A 15,084-nucleotide genomic window follows, 5' to 3' on the forward strand; every position below is an offset into this window, starting at 1 on the left:
CAAAATTTGTAACAGCCTTTATTGAGTTCAAATGATTTGGAGTAATACCATTTCTTTTTTTTTTTTTTACAAAGTTTGAAAAATGAGATCCCTCCGAACGAACAGCCTGTGGCAAATTCTGGCTGATGTTTGTTACACAGTCGTTCATGCATGATAACCACAAAGCACAGACATGACCAATAACACACTGTGGCCTATGTTTGCGAGGCGGCAGAGCGGCGGCCCGTTTGAATGGCGGCGGTCCGAGCTTCGTCGTGTTAAAGCGGCAGTGCTGGAGCAGGAGTAAACGCCCTGACAGTAGGCAGTGTTTTTTTTTCTTTCTTTTTTTTTGGCTCGGAGGGGAGCGGTGTAGGGGATTGAAGCGGCGCGGGGGGCGGGGGATGGGGGGGGGGGGGGGGGAGCTGGACAACAATCATTAGACGGCATGGGGGCTCCATCACCGCAGTGGCACAATCCGATCTGTCTTCATTCGTGAGCGGCTAGCCCGTGGTCTTGTCCCGAAGTTGACCCCATCGAGCTCTGCTTTCCCAGTGTGTTGTCCGGATTCCTTTCATCCCTTGGTGCTGTGAGGAGTGTAAGCAGGTGGGTTTGCTCAGTGGGTCTTCAGGGGGGTTTTCTGGGTCCATACATCAATGAGACATCCTGACCACTGGGTGGCAGCACTGAGGGTCCTGGGTGGGATTTTAACAGAAGTCCAGAATCTGGCAGATGATCTGGAACACCTCGTCCGGGGGCCTTTCTGCATCGACCTGGAAATCCAAATGATATAGTTGTTTATAGGTGTGAAAGCATAAAATTGCTTGAATCTTGTTTTAAATGATATATATACATTAACCAGGCTGGCTTATTTTGTGATAAATCTTGATCTACACCCCGTCAAAAACTGAACTGAGCGATATCTAGACCAACGCTAAATTTTAAAAGCTATTATAAAATCAAAATGGCTATAGGCTACATACCAAAATCAAGAACCACAACCACTTCGAAATAATGCCCTGAACTGCTCACTTTCACTACTTTCCCCACAAATTAACAGTGGACATGGGGTCCTTGTAGCCAATCTAAGCATAACCACATTAAATTAAACTTTTAAAATAAATTTACCAAATAAATGAGTTATTCCCCATTTTAATCAGTGTTACTCAAGGATGCAATTAGCCTACCCAATTCAATGCAAAAATACCACAGTGTGAAAGTCAGCAGTTAGTCATATACTTGAAATGCCATGGTCTTTCATAGATGATATTTGAAGTTTAATGGGTTTGCCTGTGTGGGTAATAGGAATAATAACTAATAAGATGAATAGTATGAAATATCAATGAACAATAAACCCATTATTAATAAACCATTTATTTGACAAAATTATGCAAAAGATTTGGGACCTGTACTGATGACTAGTACTAGGTGACTAATGCTGTTTAAGAAATTTTGTTCATTAAAATTTCACCAAGAAGGTATCCAGACGTTTCGGTTGAAAATCAGAGAGGTGCCGAGCCAACTGCCACCGTGCTTCTGCTCGGCAACCCTAGTTGGCGCTGTCCCACCCACCCCCCCCCTCCTCTTCCTCCCCTTCCCCCTCCTCCTCCTCCTCTTCCATCCCACCCTCCTCCTCCTCCTCTCCCCCTCTCTCCTCTTCCTCCTCCTCCTCCTCCATCCCACCCTCCTCCTCCTCTTCCTCCTCCATCCCCTCCCCCCTCCTCCTCCTCTATCCCCCTCCCCCCTCCTCCCCCTCCTCTTCCCTCCTCCTCCTCCTCCTTCTCCCATCCCCCTCCCCTCCCCTCCTCCCCATCCCCCTCCCCTCCCCTCCCTCCCCCCTCCTCCTCCTCCTCCTCCATGCCCCCATGCTGTGGGTGACCTCATACCCTGTGTAGGAGCCTCCTGCGCTCGTAGTGGGCGGCGATCTGCTCGCACGTGTTCCAGAAGGCCTCCAGCCTCTTGCAGACGGCGTCTCTGTGGGCCTCGGGCCGGAGCCCCGCCCCGCTCCTGCGTAGCAGACGCCTGGACAGGACGTCTGTGGGGCACTCCAGCAGCAGGACCAGGCTGGGCTCGCCGATCTGCCGGAACCCAGAGACACGCCGTCAGCGCCAGCCTGGCGCACGAGGCAACATGCACAGCCAGCAGCCGAGGCTGCACCAACAGCAAGACGTCCATAATAATAATAACCATGATGCTGATAGGAGGCGATGATCTGAGTGGGCGGGATTAAAGTGGTGTGATTGACTGGACCCAGGTTTAGTGCTCTTCTTTGATTCTCTTTGGTTTTCAAGGTAAAGTTTGCTGCTACTGTCACCAGAGGGTGCTGCTGTCACTCACATACAAATGTAATTGAATTTTTGAATATTATTTGTTTTAGTGCATGTTTTCCAGACAGTATGTCACACAGACAGACAGACTGTGTGATTGTGTGTGATGACGTGATTGGACCTGCTGGCTTTACAATGGCTGATATACAGATCCTCCCTTAAATATCTAAAATATTCTTTATCTCACTCACATGGAAACAAGAAACATTGGAAAGTTAAATATCCCTTTAAATTTGGGAATTTTTTTTTACTAGGTTTAAAAAATGAGGTCTCTGTCTTGCCTTTTCCTAGCAGTGGGTCCTGAGCTCGGGACAAAGATGTAATTTAGACTGAATTGCCCTCTCCCCATAGGCTCATAACACCCATCGACATTCTACTGAAGGTGCGCGTTATGAGGGGAGAGTGAGGTTTTGGGACCAGAGGGCTCTTGGACCGCACACTCATGTTATGCTCAGTGGCCAGTATATTCCGGCTTGAAAGGTACCATTAAACAAGCAGATGAATTAAGAGGCTAATTAGCTATGCAAATACAGGCTAATTAGAATAAGAATAAGAGGCTAATTAGCTATGCAAATACAGGCTAATTAGAATAAGAATAAGAGGCTGATTAGTTGTGAAAATACTAGTGAAGCCAACTTAAGCTCAGTATGCAAGCTAACGCAACTGATGCTTTTTTTTTTTTTTAAATGGTGAAATGTAATGATGTAATCCCCCAGGAGCTCCGAGCTCAAAAGGCAGAAAATGAGACGGGAGCAGGAGTCTCTGACATCCCCCCCGCTCTAGACAACATTACCGCTCATTACAGCCCCAGCATTAATTCAGCACTACTGTAAAGTGGCAAGGAGGCTGTGTCACAACATCTGCGATTATTCAAAAAGGAACAAAGCTGAAGACTCCATCGGCACGAGCGCACTCCTGATGCACTGTGTGGACTAGGGTAGGAAATGGTCACAAATGGGCAAAGTTCCATTGAGAAAAAAAAAGGGGGGGGGGGTGACTTCATTTAAATTCCCGCTGCGAATCTTCCTCGGTGCCCACCTTGGCCTCGAACTCCTCCGCCTGTCGGACATCCCGCGGAAAGCCGTCAATCAGGAAACCCTTTCCTTGGAAGGGGCTGCCGGCCATGGCTTCCCCCAGCAGCTCCATCATCAAATCCTATAAGGGCGAGACGAGACACACAGACAGGCCGTCAGCTCTTCTCCACGGAGACACCTGGCACACCGAAGTGAGAAACTAATCTTCTACCGGCGGTGAACAGCTGCGTACAGCTGCAAGCCTTTCGCCCATCTCAAATCCATAGTAGGTGACGGGCACGTTCAGACACCACACCACACCATGGACTGCTGCCGGACGCTCGGGTGGATCTGAGGGCGTCCTTGCACAGAGCCAGCCCACTGCCTCTCCTGTCTCTCGGCCAATGAGATGTCCTTTTGCATCGCCGGACAGTTCACGCATTGAAAATGGCCTCTCTGATCTAAGGGCTGCCGAGAGGTTCGACATGGCTGAATCTTTAATTGTTCTGTCAGGGCAAAGCTCCGTCTCTTCCTCAAGCTCATTTATATTTCATGCTGTTTGGCCACAGAGACAGCAACGGTGGAGAACTGGAGGGATCTCCCGTGCGATGTGTCTATTTTCAAGAGCAGCTCGGGAGCTCCCCCTGCTGGTGCTTCTAACGCTGACACCTGCAGTGCAGCAGGAGGGTTGGCATGGGTTACATTGTTTGGGTGATGGTAGCGGGGAGACCTGCAAAAGCACAGACCCGTGTTAACAGAGGCTTTTCTGTGAAGGTCACTCTTCCCCTGCTGCCAGTTAATAATGCAATGCAGACCGCATCTCATGCTGATGAGGTCACACTGCACTGCGTAAAGGTGGGTGGGGTGGGGGCTGGACAGGCAGAACGCACCAGGGCACCAGGCTACTAGCTGTGAATTTCGACAAAGTCCCTTTCGAGCAACCTGAACTGCTTCAATAAAATATGCAGCTGGACTGTATTCTTCAAAAAGTAAGCGAATCTGTGTACTGGATACGGGTGTTTGCTAAATGCCAAAGGATAACTGTAAATTTTGAATGAATACGTCGTTGTCGTGACATCACAGGATTACTGAGTTAACATGGACGTGGTGGAATACACTCTCCTTGACCGAGCCGTCTGTGGCCATTTGGTGAGAGCATATTGCCCTGAAGAGGGACAGCACTGCGCTCAGTCATCTGATGATGAGTCATAACAAGGCCTTTAGAAAAGGCTCCCATTGGCCATCTGACAACCACTGTTAGAGGAGAGGATTGGGGGGGGAAACCGTACATCTGTCATCTCCATCCTGGAGACACACAGTAATGGGTCCTCAATACTGAGGAAATCTCAATAAAGGCCAACCAACTGTCTGATCAGTACAGGCAGAACAGTTCCTTCACTATGCTGTTCTATGGGAAAAGCCTCTGGGAAGTTGGACGCACTAAAAGTGGTTACCAGCCATAAGCATAATAGCAAGCAACCATAAGTCCTTCTGGAAAGGGTCATTAACTTGCATTTATATTTACAAACTTGTTCTCTCTGGAGGAAGTCAATTCCAAGCTGCGTGCTTCGACATCTGTGTTAAATAATGAGCATAATGAAGACAAATGACGGTGTTTCAGTCAATGGCTCTTGGTGTGCTTTAAAATGATGAATTACTGATCGTTTAAACACAAGTAAACCTCCCCAGTGTACGTTCGGCAACATAGACCAGCTACTGGCACCACAGGTTAGGACCAGCATAGGGGCCGGGGGGGGGGGGGGGGCTAACACCTCGTTAAGCAGAATGCCGTGGGTGCCGTGTACAATGCTGGAGAAAATCAACAATTAAATGGAAAGAATCCAACATACTGGTGTGACGTCATAGCATACAGCTGCAGAAGTTCAAAGGTCAGACAAAAGTCTGGGCCAGCCCTCATCTTGTGTGGCTCGAGCCTTTCATGGATCAGAGAGTCCTGCTTCAGATCTGCGGCAGGCTGCTCAGCAAAGCTTAAACATCACCGTCTGAAATGAGCTTAACTGTCGCGAGACTGTGTGGAACAGTTCAGCATTGAGAGGCGCCCGGCATTTTGATGCGGTTGGGACATCTACAATGCACGCAGACTTCAAAAACGTCAAAGCCCGTGCGGCAAAAGTCATTTAGGTGGTAGACTAATTTACAGATGACCTTAAGAGACTTCAATTCTGCACAGCCTCCCGTGGCATCAATTAGAAACTGTGCACAATCTTCATTTTGGAACAGTGGGCAGCACATTGCCACGGCGTGTATGATATAACAAGGCATAAAATTGGACTTTTTTTTTTTTTTTGGTACCCTTCAGAATCTGACACGGGGGGCGAGGAAGGTGAGGTGATTTATCCCGTTGAATGTCATGACTTTTTGAAAATCACGCAGGAAAGTAAAATCGCCCAGGGACCGACGGGCCCCGCTAATTACACCGTCGACTGGATGGCGGTCGACGCTCTCTCTCTCTCTCGCCCGCTGTCTGGCATGTTAACAGACGTCGGTTTCTAACCCGGCAAGATGTAACGGCCAATCGCGATCCGCCTAGGAACGGGGGGAGAGGGAGCCCGGGACTAATAAGGGCTCGCCGCTCTCCGTCTTCATAATCACCTCGGCGCTGTCTGCTCCGCCGCCGCCGAAACACGGCGGCACTTTGTCTTCTTTCCGGTCGTGATATTCGCGGCCGCGCGTACGTCCATGAGCCTGTCTACCGAGCCGTCCCGCCACATCGAGCCGCCAGATGAGCAGGGTAATTGTCAGAGCAGTGAGCAGGAGGCTAATTGGCTGAAATGGGAGGAACTGTCCAGAGAACAAACTCTTTATGGCCTTCACAGATACGGCCCCTCTAGGAAGACGGGTGGATGGAAACATTCTGTGAAATGCAAGCATTCAGTCAGGCCTGGGGTTCGCCAGAAGACATGTGACAGAACCCTGAGCCCTTCTTGAAGAAGATACTGTAATTAGAGTACAGTTGAGCCCTTCGGTCTCGAAGCAAAGTGCTATGTTCGGTGCAAAGCGAACAGCCCGTCACGCAGGAAACACAATCCTTATGTTTAAGGATGGTGGTGGCAGAATCATGATATGGGGCCGGTTCTCAGCAAGAGGGACTGAAAAGCCTATTTCCATCAAGGAGCAAGATGGAAACACCATTCCTGGGAGACGAAGCAGAAGGAAATGCAGGAGTATTCATTTCAATTTGATTTATACAGTGTTTTTTTTTTTTTTTTACAGAGACAAAGACACTTTACAGGGGAAAGAGAAAGGAAAACTGGACAAGAAAATGATACGTAGGTGTCTGTAGCACTGACAGGAAGTATATCTCTGATAGCAGGCCCTTTCTTCATTAGAGTTGATCAGATTAGATTAATCTCTATTGGGCCTGGTTATTTGGCAGGCAATTCTATTACCTGTATCTGCTGGGTAGGGGGGGGGGGGGGCGAGGGGGGGTTGGGGAAATTGGGATTGTGGACGAGGGGGGGCTCAATTCTCTCTCAGTTAGGGCTGAGATCCCCCTGGCTCCTGTAATTTGAATCGAACACAATCTCTCTCAGCAATTAATGTGCTGAAGTAATGAGTGAGTCAAGCCTGCCCAGGCAATTTCAACGGTTAAGAAATGCTATGACCCCCCGTTGAGGTGTTCAAAATTGCAGTAGAATTTTACTTCAGGCACAGCTGGGCAAACACATTTGCATTTACATTTATTATTAGAATTAGAGTTTATGTAAGGATTTCAGAATCCTCCCCAAACTTTTGTTTTAAGTTCCTTCAGGGGGAATTTAAGTTTCAGATAGGGGGCCCAGTTACCCCCCCCCCCAACCAAACCCCCCTGTAATTCGCACCCTGTTCTGATCGTGGGGAGTAAGACACAGTGCGGTGTCATCATGTCTTACCACAGGCAGCTGCTCGCCTCTCTCCAGGACGTCCCGTATGAAGCGCCCCCGCTCGCTGTCCGCCTGCATTTCGCTGTGCAGGAGGTCCCCGGGGGAAAGGGTCCTGAGTCCGTATCGCTCCTCAATCTTCTCACACTGCAGGCCTTTCCCTGCACCCGGCCCCCCTGTGGACCCCCCACCACCCCACACACAGACAGGCTGCTTAGTTAGGATAGACTTCAACCCCTGGACACGCTGTTTTCACTCTTTCAACACTGTCTATTCATTTCAATTCAATTCAGTTCAGTTCAATTCAATTCAAGTTTATTTCTGTTGCAATTTAGAGACACTGTCACAAAGATGCCTTTCAGAAGAAATGGGATAGATAACTGGGCGAAACCAGGCCTGAAGAAAGCGAGCAATTGCAGTTTAAAAAAAACTCCATACTGGGGAAAAAAAAACCTCTATAAAACAAAGGAGAGAAAACTCTCCCAAATAAGAAGAAATCTCAGATCGAACCCGGCTGTTGAGGGGGAGCCCATCCTCCGCTGGTAAGCCCGGTGTAAAAGTAAAGACAGAATGAATGAAAACAGAAATGTCATGAGGGATCTATCAGTGCAAACAATCAAATGGGTTGGGTGGGTTTCAGTCAGAGGTATTAAACAGACCGTCCAAGCAAAGAAATGCACTAAATTCCTCTATGTGCAGGCTGAATGTCTCCGAGCACACATCAGAATTAAACCACCCACTTCACTTTGGATAATAAATCAAAGCCCAAACTACAGAATCTGAGGTAAGGATTAGGATGGATTTTTTTTTTTTTTGCGGTTTCCCGGAGTGACTGAGGGAAGTGCGTGGAATTCCCTCGGAAAGAAGGAGGGATCACATCCTGAAGAATGGATTTATTCCACAATGGCACGGTTAAAGGTTAAACACGGAACAGATCTCGCTGCGGCGTGACAAAGAAGCGCTAAGTGCTGTGTCTTTATCCGCCTCTCTGTGATCCATTCCGCCCGGGTATTTGTCAGCTGGCTTTGCGTGCGGCCGCACACTTTGAAGACGGGACACGCCGAACGCGCTGCCTCTGTCTCTCAGAGGGAGGCGGAAGCCTTCTCTAACAATTTTAAGACACCGCAAATGTGTCCCCATCACGACGGGTGGGAAGCTCACGACTGCGGTTATTCGAGATTAAGTGGGCTGAGATCGCATTTTCACCAGCTCTGAGCGCCCGAACAGTGAATGAGCTTCATGCGGCTTTAAAGGGAGAACGGGGTGCTCCCAGTCCATGGAATGGGCAGAACAGCACCTGCTAAAGTCATGCTTTCAAGATGGCGGATTGGACCGGGGGCTGCAGAGATTTTTTCACAGTCTGCTCCGTAATCCTCAAAGCCTTTTTCTGTGGGCTGCGGGCATAGCAGTGGGCTTTGGGAAACGTGATTTAGTGACAGGAAAGACTTGAGGAGTCACTGCTAATATGTAGCACCTGCACTCCAGGCTTGCTCTCCTGCACCGCTGCCTCCTTTCTCTGATCCTATCCAAACGGCCTCATTAAAAAAGGCCAGGAGCGGGTCCGAGGGTCATTACATCACACTGTTGATCGGCCTGGCTACCGCGTAGCTTTTAGCCTGCAAGGCTCCCCGTGTTAGCTACCATAGATCACCACAGTAATGCAGGTAAGGTGATATGGTGCTAGGGGGCGGCAGGACAGGGTTAATGCACACAGGCACCAGCGCGGACAGCGAATGAATGGGGGGCCCTGAGTATCTCTCCAGACAGCTGCAGCTAGCCTCCAGTCAGGGTCTGAATTACACTGTGGCTTTCAGGGGTATCTGTGAAATCATGGACCTGGGGGTGGGAGAGATTGTGATCGCTCTTATTGCTTTGGGGAAGGGGGGAGAGGACTCAGGTCTCTTCGGGGAGCTCCAGTGTTTTTCGGGGGCAGTGGTGGGGGGGTGGAGCTCTGCCTAGCTCCCCTGTAATTAAAACCCTGCCTCCAGTCCTGTCCTGGTCATCACTTGTTCTGGAAAAGCAACATCTATGCAGGTTATTTTTCGAAAATATCCGCAACTGGATGAAATAAGATACTTCTGTAAATAACGCTCTGGTGCAATACTGAATAACTAACACCACATCCAGCAGCAATTCAGTTTTCGCAGGAAGTCTCCCAGCCGGGTACTAACCAAGGATGCACATGAAAACGCATGACTTGTTAATAACTGGATATTGGGAGGAAATACACAGCACAAACGCTAATTCACTGTACTCATAACTTCATTCATCTGCCTCCTCTAGACTAAAACTCACTGAGATACCGTGCCGTTGCTTCACCAGGTTGGTGTAAGACGGTGAGTTCTACATCGAGTGACCACACATGACCTTATCAGGTTAGTGACACCATATGACTTCCCACAAAATGATTGACAGCTCATCTGCATCTCCATGATGTACATTCTGTAGTCTGTAGTCTGTCTCCAGGTAAAAATAGGACATGGACGGCGCCCAACAGGAGAGCCAGCTAACAGGATGAATTCTTTGTTTCTGCCTGTTCCGCATGTAGCTGGTACGGATTTGGAATTCTGAAACTAGCGCAGGTCCACCAGGATCAAACTCTGCGGAAAATGGCAGCGTTTGTTTTTGATGCACAGCAATTCTAAATATATCCAGCTGGCAAATGAACAGGCAAGACAGCTTTCTGTTGCTTTCTCCTGGGTGCATTAAGAGGCAAAGACAAGCAATGGGATTACATTAGGAAATTAATAGCAGGGGGAAGATTACGCAGCCAGATGGGTGCTTAGAGATGGGAAACCTTGCCAGGACGTCCGGACAAATGCCACGAGGTCTAATGAATACAGTGAGGCAGACAGGCACCTCCTACAGCACAGTATCTGCACTGTGAAATGTAATTCAACTGATCTGAAAGGACGAGTGTCTCCTACTAGCTCAACAGTAACACTTCCGTTATTTTTGTTACACTTTTGTTCTCCCACCCAAACATAACCTAATATAACATAACATAACATAACATAACATAACATAACATAATGATGAGACCAGGCCATTCAGCCCTACAATGTTCACCATTTTCCTAACTAAATTGTACCTAGTGCTCTGATAACATACTGAATAGATAGTATTTAACAGTCTATCACGGCTGGTACACAAGCCTACAAGCTTAACTTCAGCCATTTTGTAGGCGGGAGAACCAGAGTACCAGCCCACTGCAGCCCGGTATCTATTTTCATTGCCTACAGTGAGTTATTGGACTCCTGCCTGCTTTGTGACAGGAAGCTGATGAAAGACTGGGGGCCCGTGATTTGTACTAGTTTGTATTGGGGGGGACAGGGTTGAGGGCAGAGAGCCACTTCATTTTAACCACATCCAAACACATGTGTGTGTGGCAGAGAGCCAGCATATTGCAGCACTCCCCCAACGCAAGGCATTGCACAAAATCGCTGCGCACGCAGTCCATCACATGCAGCATGCATGAATGTGCATGCAAATGTGCACACGCACACATGCACGCACATACACGCAGGCCAAGGCAGCTACTGGAATGAAAAAAAAAATCAATGTAAATAAACATAAAACAAACTGAATAATACCAGCCCAGAAATGACATTCTACTGCTTCTGAAAACATTGTTTACTGAGTATTCGAAGGACATCACTCACAGCAGATTTTCTTTTTTGATTTGTGACTTAATACGTACAATATGCCATTGTTTTCAAATCGATGAAAATTTGGAATAGCAAATTATGAGCGTCGAGCGAGATAATTCAAACCCTACTGAATAAAAGAGAATAATTTTACTGTGTGCTTCGTCCCAGTGTTTCAATAAATCTCAGCCCTCCATGTCTACTGAAGAGTCCTCCAAGCAATTGACAGCCCCTCTGAAAGAGGAGCAAGGAAATGTGAACTGAGCGCGCTCGGCTAGCGAGGCGGCAGCAGCGGCAGTTAGAGCCCCGCGTGTCATCCTCTAAGTGGCGACGCGGCGGGAGCCGGGGGGGTGCCAAGACAAACGGGCACAGGATGTCCCCTGCATCTCAATGACGGCGTCCCGGTGTCCCCGCTCGACTCTGAAGGGGAAACCTGGCATCCTCCAGACCCCCGAGCGTCGGGGTTTGACGTTCATCGTGATTTATGGGGATTAGCCGATGCGCTGCGCATCCCTCTAAGTTCCCCCGCCCCCCTGTAAATGAAAAAGGCTACTAAAGTCTGAAGTCTCAAATTGTCACGTACTCCCCTTTGCTTTAGCTATAGTCTCTTCGCCAAGTGTCACTTGGCGAATTGTTTCCAAAAAGAGTTTTTTTTCCCTACAGGTAGATGCAGCGGTCTTGAAAGGAACTGGTGAGGGCACCGAATAGCACACACAGGAAGCACGAGAGCGCACGACGCAGAAGGCCTACATTTGTCATGACGCGTGTACATTTTCAGAGAGTCTCTGAAGACAAGCACGGAGCAAGCAAGCCGAGCGTGACGGAAAAGTCGAAGAAGCGAAAAGCCGTCTCTGGGCAGCGCACGAGCCGCGAGCGGGCGAAGCAAGCCGGCTCAAGTTCAGCAAACCGCCCCTGGGCAGCACGGGGGGGGGGGGGGCGGGGGTTAGCCCAGAGACAACATGGCCGCATTCAGAGACACCCTATACTGAAGAGACACGAAGGGCTCCTCGGTCGCCCTGTCCACACGGGCACACAGCACCACTCGCTGGCACCCTGCACTCAATAACGCATGCGAATGCGCGCTCACAGACACGAGATTCACAGGCTCTCCCTATCTCACAGACACAGCTGCACAGTATCAGCAAAATGGAGGAGGAGACAAACGCATCCCTTCCAGTTGCCTTCCTCAGCCACAGTAATTAAAACAGCTGAGTAATAAAACTTGTGGAAAACCGTGACTGTGTGTCTCCGTTGAAAAGCCCACAATTTATTTCCCTTTCTTCTGCTCTTTTACGGGTGTACAATTTAGCTTTTAGTTCAGTCTCTTTAGATGCCACTTGGAGAAGAACAAAATGGGGGAATCCATCTTACATCAATCACTTGCCGTAAGACTCATTAAATCAGAGCACAAACAACAAAAAGGCACCACTGTGGTTGTCTTCATCCAAGAGCTTTTCTGAGTCACCCAGAATGCATTTCACTTTTCGATTTGTCTAGTATGATTCATGTCTTCAATTCTTTCAATTACACCCCAATGAAAAATTTATTTACTAAATAAAAGTATACGTTTACAACACTAGGCATGACTGAAACACTGTGATGCAGCTATGCAGCATTATATGAAGTTGGACCCCTCAATAAATACTGACCCAGTTTTAGTTTGATGCAGGCGATGGGAAGTAATATGCAAACCAACCCATAATCATTGTTCATGTTTTAGCAGCATGGACCGCACTGGAATATACCTGTAATGTCCTCAAAGGATGTCAACCGAATTCCGCTTTATTTTATCAAAGAAGCCTTGTTTCTTTGTCCTTGAGTAACCACCATCTGTACACTAGAGTCCTTATCTTAAAAATGAATGCAGGCATTCATACTGTGAAAAACATTCAATTATTCAATTCCCTGATGGAGAAATGAATTAAAAAAACACATTTAAATTCAAACTGGCTAGTTTCCTTTGTACCACTGTAGAAAAGCAATAAAGTAAGCAACCCACCCCTTGCCCTGATCGTTTGAACCCAGCCGTCTAACGGAAAACTGATGCAAGGCTACTGCAAACATTCTGTTTGGAGCCGTGAATGCCACATTTGCGGGCACCGAACGTCTGACGTACCGACAACAAAGATGATCTTCTGTTTCTTCATATCTTCTAGAAACCCTGACAGGAGAAAACAGAAAATGAAAACATGAAATTTAGAAATACAAGTATTTCAGCATCAACATAACAACTTTGTTGTATCTTGCTATGCCTAACACAGTGTTCTCAACACTGTTCCTGAAAATCTACCATCCTGTAGGCTTTCACTCCAGTCCTAACAAAGCACATCTCATTCAGGTTTTCATTTACACCAATTACCCTGGCTAAATGAGCTAATTGGCTGTACACACCAACAGTGGTTCACTCAAAGATTAGATCACAGTAAAACGTTTCATATAGGGGCATATCTTTGGCAGTCGCTCATATCAAGAAATGTAGATACATTTTAGATGGTGTAAACGTTAGGGGTAATTAAGTAATTAACGGCAGGAGTTGGCATGAAAACCAGGAACACATTCAGCCCCTGTTGCTCATCTCAGCACTAGAGACTGTGGCCAGTTCATTTCAATCAAATGTTCTTTCCTGCTCAGATTCTTGAGACCCATTAGCTCAGTTCGCTAGCAATTTGGGAATATTATATCTTGGGGGCAGAATGTATATAACTCGTTTGGTGAATGAGCCATTGAGATGAGATGAAACCTAGACGTGGTCAGAGAAAGTGAATTTCCTTCAATTTAACATGGCTATTCATTTCTTATTATTTTTTTCATCTCTCCTTTCATTATTTCCGGTGAGTCGGCAGTAAAACAGTATTTGCAGTCTCATGCTGATTTTAAACCATTTCTCTATTCAGAGCAACAGGATGGAATACTTATTTGAAATCAAATGAAGTGAATAAGGCTACAAGCTGTGAGCTCAACTTTTATTTGTCAAAAAATAACATTAGCTCCTCCACACACAACCTCCTCCGCACGCACACACACACACACACGCAGCCCACACCCCCCACCCCCCCCCCACTGTTTTAGGAAGTCTCCGCTCTATCATGAGAGTTCTGAGTCAATAAAAATGCATATATTCACCGGTTGCATTGGCCCCAGCAAATCCCGCCAACTCATCGTAGGCCTGTCAGGGAGAAGGACAAGGACAAAGATGTATTCAGAGAGAAATCTCAGCCTCCCTGGAGTGACACTGTGGCCAGGCACCAGTGTAGGGGGGGGTGTGTGTGGGGGGTTGGAGAGCGGGGGAGGTGTGTAGGGGGGTCGATACCGAACGTGGCCTGGCCCGCGTTCATTTTCAATCCCCCATGTGGGACTGCCCAGAACTGGCCAGCCCAGAACTATGCAACTATAGTCCCTTCATGCAGAGGAACCCAGACAGCATCGATTTGGAGTCACAGTGTCATGTCCATGGGCACCATACACTGCTGCTCAATCTATACATACATCTGCAGTGCAGTTTGTATTTTGATGGTGACACAATTGTTTTGTCTCTGTACTCCAGTGCAGTGGATTTCAAATGAATCAACAAATCTGTGGTTAAAATGCAGACTGTCAGCTTTAATTTAAGGGTATTTACAGTGCAGTCTGTAAGCATTTAGACAGTGACACCGTTTTTGTTGTTTTGGCTGTGTAATGCAGCACACTGGATTTGAAATGAAATGATGAATAGAACACAGAGCGTACAGCACAGCTGAAAGTATTATTTTGTCATCCACGACAGTGGTCTTCTGTGGTCTGTCAGGTTGTTTGCTATTGCTGAGCTCACTAATTCATTCTTGCTTCTTAACAGTGTACCAAACAGTTGATTTTGACACGCCCAATGTTTTGGCTGATTCATTTATTCAGATTTTTATACCCTATGATGGCCTGCTTTCCTGGCATTGACAAGTCTTTGCTCCTCGTGTTGAGAGGCAACAGACTGCAAATTTCACATCTATAAGCAACTCTAGAACTAACCGAGCAGCCCTATTGTCCAATTGCTTTCGGTCCCCCAAAATGGTGGGTATGTATAAAAATAGCTGCAATTCCTATGTGGTACGTCTGATATGATTCCTGCAAATTAAAGCTAACAGTCTATACTTCAATATTATACTTGTTGTTTCATTTCAAATCCAATGTGCTGGAGTAAAGTAAAGACAAAAATAACAAAAATTGTGTCAAATACTCAGACCACACTGTATATATCTGTCTATGATAA

The 15,084-nt window shown here is 47.3% G+C and overlaps 1 protein-coding gene across 1 annotated transcript in view; it reads right to left on the reverse strand.

Annotated features, from left to right (window-relative positions):
• Positions 1 to 15,084, reverse strand: part of ak5 (adenylate kinase 5) — a 56,417-nt gene continuing 41,333 nt past the window's right edge. The window contains exons 9-14 of the mRNA XM_064338158.1: positions 13,968 to 14,010; positions 12,961 to 13,005; positions 7,210 to 7,373; positions 3,342 to 3,458; positions 1,863 to 2,054; positions 1 to 749 (exon numbers count right to left, since the gene is read on the reverse strand). Coding sequence (XP_064194228.1) covers positions 684 to 749; positions 1,863 to 2,054; positions 3,342 to 3,458; positions 7,210 to 7,373; positions 12,961 to 13,005; positions 13,968 to 14,010 — 627 coding nt within the window. The 3' untranslated portion in view covers positions 1 to 683. The remainder of the gene's footprint in view (positions 750 to 1,862; positions 2,055 to 3,341; positions 3,459 to 7,209; positions 7,374 to 12,960; positions 13,006 to 13,967; positions 14,011 to 15,084) is intronic.

The sequence above is a fragment of the Anguilla rostrata genome, chromosome 6, assembly GCF_018555375.3.
Source record: "Anguilla rostrata isolate EN2019 chromosome 6, ASM1855537v3, whole genome shotgun sequence".
In the NCBI taxonomy this organism is placed as follows: Eukaryota; Metazoa; Chordata; class Actinopteri; order Anguilliformes; family Anguillidae; genus Anguilla; species Anguilla rostrata.